General features: G+C 34.1%; 2 protein-coding genes across 3 annotated transcripts; one reads left to right on the plus strand and one right to left on the minus strand.

The window, feature by feature from the left end:
* The first annotated feature begins 849 nt into the window (after positions 1 to 849).
* LOC117916697 (copper transporter 2-like) lies at positions 850 to 1,483 on the plus strand. Its single transcript, XM_034832842.1, has one exon. The coding sequence runs from the start codon at positions 850 to 852 to the stop codon at positions 1,375 to 1,377; it is 528 nt and encodes a 175-aa protein (XP_034688733.1). The 3' UTR covers positions 1,378 to 1,483.
* A 9,943-nt stretch (positions 1,484 to 11,426) lies between these two features.
* LOC117917131 lies at positions 11,427 to 13,877 on the minus strand. Of its 2 annotated transcripts, none has more exons than XM_034833360.1 (5): positions 13,329 to 13,877; positions 12,965 to 13,258; positions 12,592 to 12,880; positions 12,096 to 12,206; positions 11,427 to 12,009 (listed from the first exon to the last, which is right to left on the minus strand). In XM_034833360.1, the coding sequence occupies exons 1-5, from the start codon at positions 13,602 to 13,604 to the stop codon at positions 11,909 to 11,911; spliced, it is 1,071 nt and encodes a 356-aa protein (XP_034689251.1). In that variant the 5' UTR covers positions 13,605 to 13,877; the 3' UTR covers positions 11,427 to 11,908. The 2 variants fall into 2 exon arrangements, with proteins under 2 accessions (XP_034689251.1, XP_034689250.1); XM_034833359.1 differs by having other exon boundaries at positions 11,427 to 12,021; positions 13,329 to 13,875.
* Positions 13,878 to 14,516: the final 639 nt, after the last annotated feature.

Raw genomic sequence — 14,516 nt, forward strand, 5'->3', positions numbered from 1 at the left:
TATTATTAAATGTAAAAAATATAAAATATTGAAATGTAATATAATTTTTATTTTAAACATTAAAAAATATATATATTATATCTTATTTTTATTAATTTACAAATTAAATATAAAAGATCCATTGAATATAATATTCAATAACATCATATATTATTAAAAATCATATATATACATTTCCTAATATACATATATATTCTATCCTACTAACTAAACATAACCTTAAAATCTTTTCTAATATTTTCATAACTTCCATCAATTTTCATTCCACCCAAATTTTGTTTTCTTTTGTTTTTCACATTTTTCATCCCATATTTTTCATATTTCTATAAATTCAAATACCAACTTTTAATACCTTCATCATTTTCAACATTGTTGTTGAGAGTCATAAAAAATTATTTATTTTTAATTAAATGGGATTCTCTCAACATATTTTTAAAATGAGAAATTAACACTCATATAATAATCTAATTTTTCTTAGTGTGGCATCTCAAAATATTGAAAATTTTCTAGCATTCATTGTAAAATGACTAAAATCATCAAAAATATTTCTCTTCACTTATATAATTATTAAATATGTTTTTATCTTTTATTTTTAAAATCCAAAACAAATTTGAATACCAAAAATATTTAGCATTTATAAAAATTAGAAACAACATTTATATTTTCTATCTAAAAAGAGAAAAAAATAAAAGTCTCATATTGATAGAAAAAAAAGAAGAAGAAAGAAAACATTTTCCTAATAAGCTTCTTGATTAACCATGTATTTTCCCATATATGGAATGTATATTGTACTACACACTATTCCATTACCAGTACAATGCCGTCTCATGTACTATCAAATCGTCGTCTATGTATATCAGCTCCATCAGCCTCTTCCCAGAACCAAAACACGTCAAGGAAATGGATCACGATCACGATCACGGTCACATGCACATGTCCCCACCGCCAGCGAACTCCACCGGGATGCCACCCATGCACCACATGGAGATGATGATGCACATGACATTCTACTGGGGGAAGAAAGCCGAGATTCTCTTCTCTGGCTGGCCCGGAACACGCAGCGGCATGTACGCGTTAGCCTTGATCGTCGTCTTCGTTATGGCCATCATCGTGGAGTGGCTTTCCCATTGCCGGCTGATCAAGCCTGGGTCGACCCATGTAGCCGCAGGGGTGGTTCAAACGCTGCTGCACGCTATTCGGATGGGTCTGGAGTATATGGTGATGCTGGCTTTGATGTCCTTCAATGGCGGAGTGTTTCTGGTGGCGGTGGCCGGACACGCAGTGGGGTTTTTGGTTTTTGGGAGTAGGCTTTTCAGGGGGAGTGAAACGTTGCGGCCGTCGGAGAAGGCCTTTTATCTTTCTCCAATGAGTTGCTGATCAGTTCAATTGGGTTGGTGTTCAATTACAAATGGTTGTGTAATATTGTACGAGGAACTTTATAACCCATTTCGATTGCGTTTGTGTAAGAAAGGAAATAATGAAATTCTAGGCTTATATTGTACATCTTGGCTCACATGCCCTGATCGTTAGCCTTTTGTGCGGGTCGAAACCTATTTTCACTACTTAGGACCCTTATCATTTATATACTTTTGGAAATGTTAGTCTTCCCCCGTTTTATAGGATAAATATTATTATTTAGAAAAACTATTATTATTATTATTATTACTGTTATTTGGAAAAGTTGGGCTCCTAATTATTATTATTATTTGGAAAAACTAGGCACTCTCACAAGCTAACTATTATTATTATTATTATTATTATTTGGAAAAGCTATGCCCTTGCAGATTAAAAAGAAGGGAACTTGTGGGTAATCCTAGTAGAAAGTTCAGAGATCAAACTTGAGTACTCCTTACTCCTTATATAACCAAAGAGTTGATTTCAAGGAGCATTATGGTTAAGAGCTCTTGATGGAAACCAATTTTGAGAACTAATCAACATGAGTCAATTAAAAGGGATGAGTGTTCTATGCAATCCACTTACTATTTGCTTACATTGTGTATGATGCCTTGTTAGGCAATTGGGTCTCAAACATATGGCATTTTCATTCATTATTTACTATACTTTTTACTTGGAGAGACTTCTTTTGAATGTGATTGATTATGACTATCATATTATCATGGCTTTCTGATTACACTAAGAGGATGTTTGGACCTCCTAATCAAATAATCAAGGATGTATTCTTCATTTGTTTGCTTGATGTTAAACATTAAGTGTGTCTTTTCTTCATGCAATAATTGTTATGTTTAATTTAGAGAACATTGAGATTGAATTTGTCGTTGTGAACACTGATATTGGTCTTGTAACTTGGATGGGAAGGTTTTGTACAACAGTGTATCATTCCCTTGTATCCATATCAACATTTATAAGGAACCATATGGTGATTGATAAGATATCTATTAACTATACATTTGGAATTTATAGAAGACAAATCTACTTTGAACTTTTGCCTTTAACACATTTTCTATGAAGGAATTACCTATTAGCCTCTTAACTTTTTGTGAACTATTGGTTGTTGCAAACTCTTCCTTTTCATCCCATTTACTAATTTTAACTCATCAATGCATTGTTCCAAAGCCTTTTTTTTCTTTTGTAGTTGGAAAAAAACATTTCCAATTGGCTTGTCTACTTTAATCATTAGGATCGATTCGTTTTATTGATATTAGGTGGAATGCTAACCTCGGTTGACATTTGCTTCTAACTTGGGGAAAATTTGTTGACTACAAAAATTTTTCGTTCAATTTTAACATAAAAAGTGACAAGTGTAGCTAGTCTTGTGATCAAATGGTTTTCCTATCCATGTTGTTGTTATTTTTTATTTTTTATTTTTTTCTTATATCTTAATTTTAGTTCCTACTTTTAATTTAATTTTAATCTTCTACTTTTAAAAAACCCAAACTACAATATGATATCATGATCACTCCGAAAGCTATTTTATAATTTTAAACAATAATTTATATATTATACTTTTTTTTTTTTACTAAATAGGAAATAACATTTAAAGAGGATGTCAATTCTATTTAAATGGGTAAACACATATTCAAATTAATTTAACTTATTTTAACTTTTTTATATAAAGAATAAATAATTTGAAGATGTATAAATTTCTAATTAATTTTAATTATATTTTATTTTATTTTGCATTTTTCTTAAGGTTATGTTTGGTTCCTAACAAGTACTAAGAAAAGAAAAAAAAAGTTAAAGAAAATGGTTTTCTCATATTTGATTTTATTATGAAAAATAGTAAAGAAAGTTAAATATAATTAAAATTAATAAAAAAAATTATATATTTTAAAATTATTTAATCTGTATATAGAGAAATTAAATAAGTGAAATGAGTTTAAAATATGATATAAAAATTATTTATTTAACTTTAAATCTAATTTTTATTTTTCCTCTATATGTTTTTTTCCTTGTATTTTCTTTTAAAATTTTCAAGAACCAAACATAACTTAACATTTTTTTTTGTTAGTACTTTCAGGAATGAAACATAGCCTTTATGTTTTACAAAAGTAAGAAAATATTTGAAGCAATTTTTATTTAACTAAACTTTAAAATATGTTAAAATTATTCTTATCCTCAATATATAGTAATATAGAAATTAAAAAAAAAAATTGACAAACGGCCTATGAATAATGTCCAATCATAACATGATCATGCAAGATCCATATTCTGGGGGGAAGGACACCGGGATACTCTTCTCCGGCTGGCCCGGAGCTCGCACCGGCATGTACGCCGTAGGCTTGGTCTTCGTCTTCGTGATGGCCTTCTGTGGACCCCGCATTTCGGCTCATGCGTTTTCCACTCGATGGCGAGCTCGATTTTATTTCGAAAAAATTGATTTTTTATTGATTATTTGAAAATGACTTGAGTCGCCACTTATTTTTGTTTTATTTTTAAAAGGGTAAACAAAATAAGAAAGAAAAATCCTAAGTGTGACTCCTTGTTTCGGAAAAGGTGGTCTGTGAAAAACTGGATCGGGTTTGAGGGTCAGGTTACTTATCGGAAAGGTACGGTAGAGACCGTAGCACCCCTCTAAGTCCCTAAAGTTGGGTCTCTACTAATAAAATGAAGCAATCATGGCAATTGATGAGGAAATCAATGAATATCCTGGATGATCATGCACATATGAGAATCAGAACATGTATAGTGAAGTATCAGAATGAGAGTGTATGCGTACCTGGGTCACGAGCCACAACGCGTTTTCAAGAAATGAGATTAGTATACAATTAACAAATACAAATTATAGCTCATGCATATCGGAGTGCAAAACGAAGATTAAGCAAAATATATTAAGCACAACAGTTGACAATCAATAGGGATCAAACATACCCCCCCCCCCCCCCCCCCCCCCCCCCCGGCCAAAGCCCAATTTATTATTCACGAACTAGTCTCACAAATTCCGTGTTTTAGAATTATGAAGAATTCACTATTGCTTATGTAAAATCAAGAAGATCAGAAGATTATTTAGGAAATGAAATGGAATTAAAACTATTCGAGTGAAAACTGGATTTTTGGAATTTGTTTGAAAATTGAGGTCTTAGGAATTAAATTTAAGAGTTGGAATTTTGGGGAATTAAACTAGAAAGAAATTAGAATTTTGGGAATTGGAAATTAAGTTCGGAAGTTGGAATTTTAAAGAATTGTTTAAAATGGGATTTCAGAATAAATAAATAAAATAATAATAATTAAATAGATTAATGTGAATATTGAAATTTTTGGAATTAGAAATTAAATTCAAAAGTTGGAAAATAGAATTTTAAAATAAATAGATGAATAATAATGATTAAATAAATTAATGTAAATATTGGAATTTTTGGAATTAGAAATTAATGTGAATCTTAGCATTTTTGGAGTTGGAAATTAAATTCAGAAATCGGAAGTTTTAACAAATTGTTTAAAATAGAGTTTAAAAATAAATAAATAAAATAATAATGATTAAGTAAATTAATGTGAATATTGAAATTTTTGAAATTAGAAATTAAATTCAAAAGTCGGAAAATAGAATTTTAAAATAAATAAATAAATAATAATGATTAAATAAATTAATGCAAATATTGGAATTTTTGGAATTATAAATTAATGTGAAATCGGAATTTTGAAGAGTTAAAGATTGAATTTTAAAGATCAACGAATAAATAAATAAATAAAATGAAATAATGATTAAATAAATTAACATGAAAATTGGAATTTTGGAAATTGGAATTGAATTTAGAAAACGGAATTTGAAGAGCTATTTGAAGGTTGGATTTTAAAAATAAACAAATAATTAAGTAAATAAAATAACAATGATTAATTATCTAAAAAAAACTGAAATTTTGAGACTTTTAAATTTGTCATGTGGGATAAGGGGCCATGCACAGGTGCATAAACAAGCCCAAGGGCATTGAGATTACATTATTGGGTTGGGCCCAAAATGAAGAGAGGCTCTTAAAGGTTACTCATGGGCCTGAGCTGCACCATCCAACTTAGGCCCAACTAACACCATCTTCAAGAATACACGGCCCTTCTCCCCGCTTGCACTTTTTACCCCGCCGGTGTGTCCCTTGTCGTGCCTCTCCACGACCTAGATGACTGCAACTGCCACCACCGGCGCTGCCACGAGCTTCTCCCCCAAGCCCATGACGCCCCTCACCATAACGGATGTTGCGTCCATGAGGCCACTTGCCGTTATGTGCATGGTGGCTGTGAGGTCCTCCGCCATGGCTGCGGCGTCCATAAGGGCCATTGAACGCATGGAGAGGGGTTGTGATGATGCATTTTCCACACATAACCTGAGCGGGGCAGCTGGGATGGTAAGGATGTGGGTAGGAAATGTGGGTATGAGATGAGGGGGTTAGTGAGAGAAATGGGTATTTGAAAGGTGGTCATGCATGATGCTAGAAATGGGTATTAAAAGAGAAGGTAGGATGGGTATGAAGGTTAAAAATGGAAGGGAGGGAAGTGGCCTCGTACATGGGGCTTCATGCATGCACGGTAGAGAATGAACATTTGGAGGTGGTGAAATGAGGGTAATGGTGGGTATGTGGGCATTTTGAAGCATAGTGATATGGGCATGGAGGCAAAGAGTGGCAAATGGATGAGTTTCATGTACACGGGGACAACGAAAATGGAATTGAATTTCAAGGGTTTTGGAAGTGTTTTGAACAGTGGCTCTCAGATTAAAGAAAGAGGTGTTGAGAAAGGTTTTATGGAGATGATGGAGGGCAATGGGTTTAATGGCATGGTGACAGGTTTACATAGATTCTTGAGAGGGTGGTAAGATTTGAAGGTTTAAAATAGTCATGCATGCATGCATGTGGGGAATACCTTGCACATTTGGCAAGAGTTTGCTAGGCTAGGATATTAAAAAAAAAAACCAGTTCTTCAAATATCAAACTAATAAAACCTCAAAGTATATCAACCTAACAAGCAGAGCATAAAATCACAGAGAATGGGATATGAGAGATATCAAAATGAAACAGAACATAAATTCACGGACAATGAGATATAAGAGATATTAAAAATGAAAACATACGGAAAAACCGTAATAACCGCACCTGAAAACCTCCTCTCAACTCGGTGTCTTCGGATGCCGCTCACTATTCTCTCCCTAGAAAACAAAAAAAAAACTCAGCTATTTTCTCCCTCTCTCTGCTCTGGATGTCCCGCCTAAAGAAAAAGCTCCCCCTCCTCTCTCTCGATCTCTCGCTTGAAGCCAAAAACCTCCTTTTATCTCCTCCTGTTTCTATCTTCCACAACAAGCCACTACCTGCCTCCTCCTGTTCATGCATCAGCAAGTATGGTGCCTTTTATCCACCAGCATGGCCTGTGGCATGCCCATGCAGCTGATTTCCCGGGTATAGGGAAAAGGGGGCCCCCCACTTACCTCCGGTGCTGCCCGGCTCTTCTAATGCTATATTAAAAACTAAGATCCCCCAAATGGGGGTCTATACCTTCATCGTGGAGTGGCTCTCCCATAGCCGGCTGATCAAACCTAGGTCGTCGACCCACATTACCCCAGGGCTGGTCCACGTTCTCCGCATGGGCCTGGCGTATATGGTGATTCTGGCTTTGATGTCTATCGATGGCGGTGTGTTTCTTGTGGCTATGGCGGTGTGTTTCGAGGGCAGTGAAACGGCGTCGTATCATAAGACCTCTGATCTCCCTCCGAAGCATTGCTGAGGAGAATTCCATTCATGGAGTAACTGTATTGGAGAATATTCAATCTTTGTTTCTCATATTTTATTTGATAATTTTTTATTTTCTTTGATTAACGTTTTTTCCTTTTCTTTTTAATTATCATTTTCTATTTTTTATTTTAAAATGGTGTAATAAATTATTTTAATATAGATTTATTATTATTTTACTAAAATAAATTAATTATTAATATAAAAATTATAATAAATCATAGGATATTTCTAAGATAATATTTGATTTTCAATATATTATCTAAACATTTTTTTAACTCAATTTTTTTTATTTTACAATGAAAAAAAAAATCCAAACAAACAAATGCTTTCATAAAATCTCTTTTAATTTATGGCGGAAGTTTCTTCCACTTCTCTCTCTCTCTCTCTCTCTCTCTCTCTCTCTCTCTCTCTCTCTCTCTCTCTCTCTCTCTCTCTCTCTCTCTCTCTCTCTCTCTCTCTCTCTCTCTCTCTCTCTCTCTCTCTCTCTCTCTCTCTAAATAAAAAACTTAAACCACTAGAAGAATTTGGTAGTTGAGTTGTGACTAAACATAATTATTATTTTTATAATTTAAGCTCTTTTTAAATCATGTAGTATATTTTTGTTTCTTTTAATGTTATATTTGGTTTAGCAAAAAATAAAGGAAAATACGAGAATAAAAAATAGATTCAAAAGAATATTTGATTTTGTTAATCAAATCACACACAAAATAAAAAATAAAAAATAAGATTTTTAATGTGGTTTGAGAGTCAATGCGATCCATATGTTTATAGAGTACACCAACACTAAATAATCCATTAATCAATAGGAAACAATGCTGAAACTTTTGAAAAATTCTCTTAATTATGACAACAACTAAATATAAAAGAGTTAAATATATAATAAAAACAAATTCATCAATCAACACATAAAATAAAATAAATAAAAAATCTCTAAGGACGATACCCCTTCAACCTTGCAAATTAATGGGGTAACTCGATTCCTGTGAACTTATCAAGGAGCTCGATCTCCGTTGGCTTGATCCCCAACAAAAATTCAAGTTTTACAATTTAATAGAATTTAAGTCAATAAATTATTTTTATATAATATTTTTTATTACCCATCTTGCATTTTTATTACATTTCATTGTTCTTTTAAATAGTTAAAGTATTTTAATTATATCTATATTCCGAAATTATAAGTCCACCCAGTATGTAACAACCATCAATTACATGAACCCACAATTAAAAAAGTAGTTTTATTTTAATCATATTAGATATAAAGATCCGTGATATGAAAGAGACTATTTTTTTTTCCAACTTCTTTGTGAATATACAAATATATATTCCAAATTGAAGCCCAATCATTCCTTGATTGAAGGAAGTGGATAAGAAAATGGAAAAACCAAATTCAAAGTCAATTGAATTTTTAGAAATATTTTTAAATAGTTGTGTTTTTGTTCGTAATTGAAATACTCTATTAGAGTAGTTTGTGATACTTTAAAAATAGACTATCATTATCAACAAGTTTTAAAACTTAATATAAACAATGTTGATCGTAGATCAGGTTGAATAAGACTTTTTTTTATTCTAAGATATATGTCCATCAATAAAGATATTTTTCTTTTTGTATTTTAATTTTAATTTACTTGTGATTTTCTAGTTTCTAGTAGTATTAAACAATAAGATTCTAACACCCATCCATAGTGCCCATTTCACACGCCCATCATCCCTTCAGTTTCATGATTTAGGAACATAAAAGTCCATTACCATTTTCTAGATCAAGCAATGGACGATTGGCAGGCAGCTTCATAGATTTAAGGAGCAAAGACTAAGGCCATTTTCAAAGTCTTCTCTGATGAGTTCAAGTCATTAAAAGCCAAATCAATAGAGTTGTCATGGGGAATAATTTTCTTTTGTTGACTTTAGGTGCAAGTTGAGTCCAGGGAATTCTAAATGATAATACAAATATTATAAATTTTTATTAAATATAAAAATGATTTACTCAATGAGATATTAAACTCTTTCCATACAATTATTTAAATAAATATTTTTTTATTTTATAAAAAAAAATACTTATGAAATGTTTGATTCTCATAAAATATGAAAAAAAAAGAAAAGAAAAGTATAAAAAAAGAAAAATAAAAGAAAATAAAAAATAAATTTAAACTCAATAAATTATTTTTATATGTTTTTTGAAAACTATTTTTTTTATTATATAAAAATTAAATAATTTAAAAATATATAATTTTTTATAAACTTTAATTATATTTTATTTTTTTTATATTTTTCACTATCAAATCAAACGTAAAACATCATATTTTATAGATATTTTTCAAGAATCAAATATAATGCTAAATTCTTAAAAATGGATTCGTACAAAAGTACATTAAATGCTTCAAATGCTTCAAATGCAACATATATTTCACACTTTTCAATGAATGGATAATTTTAAAAATATAACTTTGAAACATAAAACCTAGCTTTTCAAAAAATAAATAAATATTTTTATTCCCTCTATTTCCACATTCTGCTTCTTTTGAAGTTAGGAGTTAGGACTCAAAAGTTCCCAACAAGCCTAAAACAGTGAATTGATGGTCTTGATCCCACATGTGAGTGAGTTTCTAAGAAAGGCCCAGACCCAACTACCCAAAACACAGTGGTCATCTGACCATTTCCCTCATTTTCTTGGACCAAAAATTCAGTAAGAGGAGTAGAAAATGAGAATGATAGGGGACATGTGCCTGATAGTTTTGCCTTCACCCAGAAGGCACATCCAGAACTTGGACCCTTCGTGTTCATATTTGTCTTGACCATTACAAGAAGGCATGGCAGAGGACACTCATCCCATCTTCATCAAACGAAGTCATGCATGCACTTTGCTGGCTTTCGAAGAACTCAGAAACGTGGGACCCCGTTTTTCATTCATTTCTTCTCTTTTTTAAGTCGCCACTCAATTCCCTTTGGGTTCCACATTTTTTGCCTTTCGAATTTCGCAAGGGCAAATGAATATTAAGACAAAAATTTAAATGAATTGAATTTGGATTAGTTATTTTTTAGCTTCAATTAAATTTATATTAATCGAGTTAGATTTTTATTAATTAAATTAATTAAATTGTATAATTTAAAATTCATCTATAATATTTTTTTTATGAAAAAAATCAGAATTAAAAAGACTTGACTCAAACTTTAATTAAATATTAAAAATGATTACAACCCATCCAAAGGTCAAATTGGATAGGCTCAACCCATTCAAATTATAATTCTACCGATACGTCATCATATTAGAACCACAAGCAAATTCCTATAAGGAGGCACCCTCGTAGCATTTTTTCTTCTTCGAAGCATTATCACATACAGTTAAAAGTGTTTGATAAATCAATTTATTAATTTAATAACTTAATTTAAATTATTAAATGTATTAATTATATCTAATAAAATAACTTAATATTATAAATTAAAATAAAATTAATTTTGATAAATTAATTTAATGATTTAAAGCTTAAACATAATTTAACTTAATATTAAGTTTAAACAACTATAGTTTTAATTTAAAAAAAAAAGTTTCATTTGAAATGATATTACTATATCTTGTTTTTTTTTTTCGAAATTTTCATTAGGATTGCAATCTGAGTAGGCCCAAGCCATCCAATCTAGAGCTCAGGTTGACCTAGACAAAATTTGAACAGATTAGGGTCGGGTTTGGGGTAGAAATATCAAAACTCAAAAACATATGGGATGATTTGGATTGAAGTTTTGGGCAACTCGTCCATCCTTAAAAAAAAAAAAAAAAAGCCTCGTCATTGTCATCCTACTGTATATAATCCTAATGCTTGACTGACTTAGATTTAGAAAAAGGAATGAGAAAATCAAAACCACACACACAAAAACAAAAGGGAAGAAAGACTATGCATTGAGCGAGTGGGAGGAGATGTATTCTACTATCGTGGGAAAAGAATCTGAGTCCACGTCTCTCAAAGTCCACTCTCCACAGCGTGGTCTATGGAGTAAGAAAAGGGCGACGAGGACCAAAGAAAAAGCCAAAGGAAAATTGCAGCTGGGATTGATGCCAACCCAACAAGTCACGGACTTGGCCCACACCTAATCCCACAGTCCTCACTCCTCACCCCCGAAACGGCTGATTCCACCGCTATTCTCGCCATCTAACTTCCTTGCAATTTCCATATCCTTTATCATACAAATATGCTCATCTTATAAAAGAAGTATGCACCATACTGTGATATTTCACGTCACATTTTGATGATTATATTCCAAGGGCAATACACAATACACATACTCCTGCATAAACAAAGGGGCAAATTTCAAGGAACAATTTTTAGTTTCACAACAAACATTTTCTTGACCAAACAAAAAATAAGGGGAGATTATTGAAAGCTAAAATGGTACTGGTAGAAGAGAGGAAACAAAGAGATGTAAGCAGGGCAACTCTCTTTTGTTAACATCTCTAACATTATTACAAGCGCTTTTCCAAAAGGCCGATCCCCTCCCCCCACCAACCACTAATCGTACCTAAATCAACATCATTCCTAATGATAACCCTTATAGACTCTCTATTTTTCCCTCCCAGACAACTTTTATTCCTTTCCTTTTTCCAAATTCTCACCCCTGAAATCCTGAAAAACCAAAGAAGAAAAATCTCAGCAATATTTTGCTTTTGATCATTGTCTATCATTTTTTTCCTTTTCCTTTTTTCTATGTGACTTGAGCCTTTCATCATAAGATTAGAGGGGCTTCATCAAGTGTCAGTGAGTCCATCCCCGAGGAACATCCATCTCTTGGTGCTTCATTGCAGGAGGCGCCGGCCAGTGCTGCTTCTGCGGTGGATACAGGCTGTTCCTTCGCCCTGGTGCCGCATCTACAGTGATTATCAACAAGATGTTTATTGAAAAAAAAAAAAGATCAATTATCAAAGGGAAGTTTGTATAGTACCATGTTGCAGAGACAAACGGCCACCCAGTGATGGTGATACAACACCCATTTCATCAAGGTTGAGTTTCAGGGCCTGGGCTACTCTGGCTGGTATAAGGGCAGTGGAGCATTCTGATTAAACCACAGGACACAGCAATTAGAAACAACTCCCAAGTGCCCATTAGAAAAAGGAAAAATGAGAACATGGGAAAGCAAACGGCAAAGATGCAAGAAGAAAATCTGTGAAAAGACCCGGCAAGTGGTCCCAAAAGAACGATTCCGGTTCACATTGTCAGGTTATATCCAAGAAATAAAAAAAAAATAGAAACCAGAAGATTAATCAGAATCTTTGAAATCAAACCATGCCATGAAAAGAATCAAAATTCAAAGCAAGTTGTGGATATTTAATGCAGTGGAAGTGCATTTTTTAAATGAATAGTAACGGATCAGACAGAGAGAGAAGACAATAAGCAGGTTAAGAAAAGGCTTAAACGACCCAAATGGGCGAAAATGGTACCCTGTTTCTTGCGTGAATCTGAAGGGTTGCCGGTTCCACGAGGCAAGAAAACACCGGTGCCACAAGACCCACTTCTGGAATCAGACCCACGAAGGAAAATGGCCCTCAGACCTGAACCCGCTGCTTTGTGGGTAGGTTGCTGTGGCAGAGCAGCCCATGTTGGTGTGTTCCCAAACCCACTACAAGCCCTCTCCTTGCTCTGCTGTCTCTGAGTTGCCCATCCTCTTCTTTCCCACAGAACCGAGTCTCTGTTTTGCTTCATAAGCTGTTGCTGCTTCAGCTGATAAAACTACAGAAACATACCAAACCAAAGATTAAAACGGAAGACTGGAAATCTGTAGACAACTTTAGGGTTCTTCACATGGGTTCTTACTTGAAAAGCTCGGAGGTGATCATCAGAGAGATCTTGGTTACTGTAGAATCCAGCGTTGGGGTTCTTCACGGGATTGATTAAACTGGACTTTAGGGATGTGGCCGGAAGTTTTTGAGAATGGTGATATCTGGGTCCATCGTCGTTGATTCCGGCAGCGTCGTAAAACAAATCCCAAGTGCCCCCTTTTCCGCTTATGGCCGTTGCCGGACACACCGGTGTTCCTCTTTGGGTTCCAAGATTCGGGCCCAAGGGAGACCAGAGAGTCGACTGAGGCCAACCGGTGAAACCCCATAACTGCAAACACAACAAAAATCAGAACTTCACATGAATCAAGAAGAGCACATATAGAATCAGACGACACCACCTTAGGGTTCTCGGAGCCAACGTCTGGGTCATCTTCTTCAAGAAGGTACTGAGACTGAGCCAATCGGCGAGTCAACTTAGCAATGCAATCATCCTCGTCGCTCTCCATCTCGATCAAACTAGACCCACATGAAGCAACCCTGTTAGGAACATCCCAGGCAAAGCAAGCCCCGGAACTGCCCCCCTTGTTGATATGCTTCTTCTCAGAGATAAAATCATCTTCAGTGAAAAACTGAGATGGAAGCAAAGACTCCCTTCCATGCAAGTCAACAGCCATAGCCACAGAACTTAGGTGGGTTGTTCTGATAATACAATACTGAGGCTGCCGTTGCTGGGTGGAGAAGATACGATAATTACTGAGTCAGATACTCTTTTCTCTCTAGAGGGCGAATGTCAAACAAGGGAACACATTGCTTTAAGAAAGAAAAGAAGGTGGTCAGAAAAAGTTGGGCACAGTGTGAAAACACAATCTGAAGTTTGTGGGGGAGTGTACAGGGCTGAGGTTTTTTGTGGGTGGACTTGGAGTTGACGTTTGTCCAGCTATATGAGACTTGCATGAACTCCATTTTTATAATCAACAAAGCCATTTGCATAGCTATAAAGTTATTCCAGTCCTCATATAACTACAAATAGTTATAGTCAAAGTGTTATTATTTATTAGTTCAGGGTTCTCACAAGGGTTCCTGATGACTCATTACCATTTTGTGGTTGTGGGACAAGCCTTTGCTGAGCTGCTGGTCAACATGTTTGAAGAAGACTAAATTTGGCTTGGAGTCATCTGCATCTGGGTCAGGACAGTTTTACTCAAAATTGCATTTGCCACTTGGGTTTCAGGATCACTTGACCACATCTTTAGTATTTGAGGCTTAGAGGGAGGGGGGCTTGTGAATGAAAAGGAGAATGGCTTGTGTTATGTAGGGATTTTTGAACTCCTAATAATGTTTTATTTTCATAAAGACTCGGAATAAATTAAGGCAGATAAATGGAGAGTTGGGGTGATTTCATAGTAAACGCCCACAGATTCTCCAACTTGCTTTTGGGTGAGTAGTTCAGAAGACTGGTGGTTGGGTTAGGCCCTGTGAGCCCCATTCCACCACATGCCTCATGGTCCACCTCCCAGTCTTCATTCTTCATTTTTACATCTTTCAACTAGTTTTCAAAATACTTTCATTCTCAACTAAATCATGTG

The sequence above is a fragment of the Vitis riparia genome, chromosome 6, assembly GCF_004353265.1.
Source record: "Vitis riparia cultivar Riparia Gloire de Montpellier isolate 1030 chromosome 6, EGFV_Vit.rip_1.0, whole genome shotgun sequence".
NCBI classification, from domain to species: domain Eukaryota; kingdom Viridiplantae; phylum Streptophyta; class Magnoliopsida; order Vitales; family Vitaceae; genus Vitis; species Vitis riparia.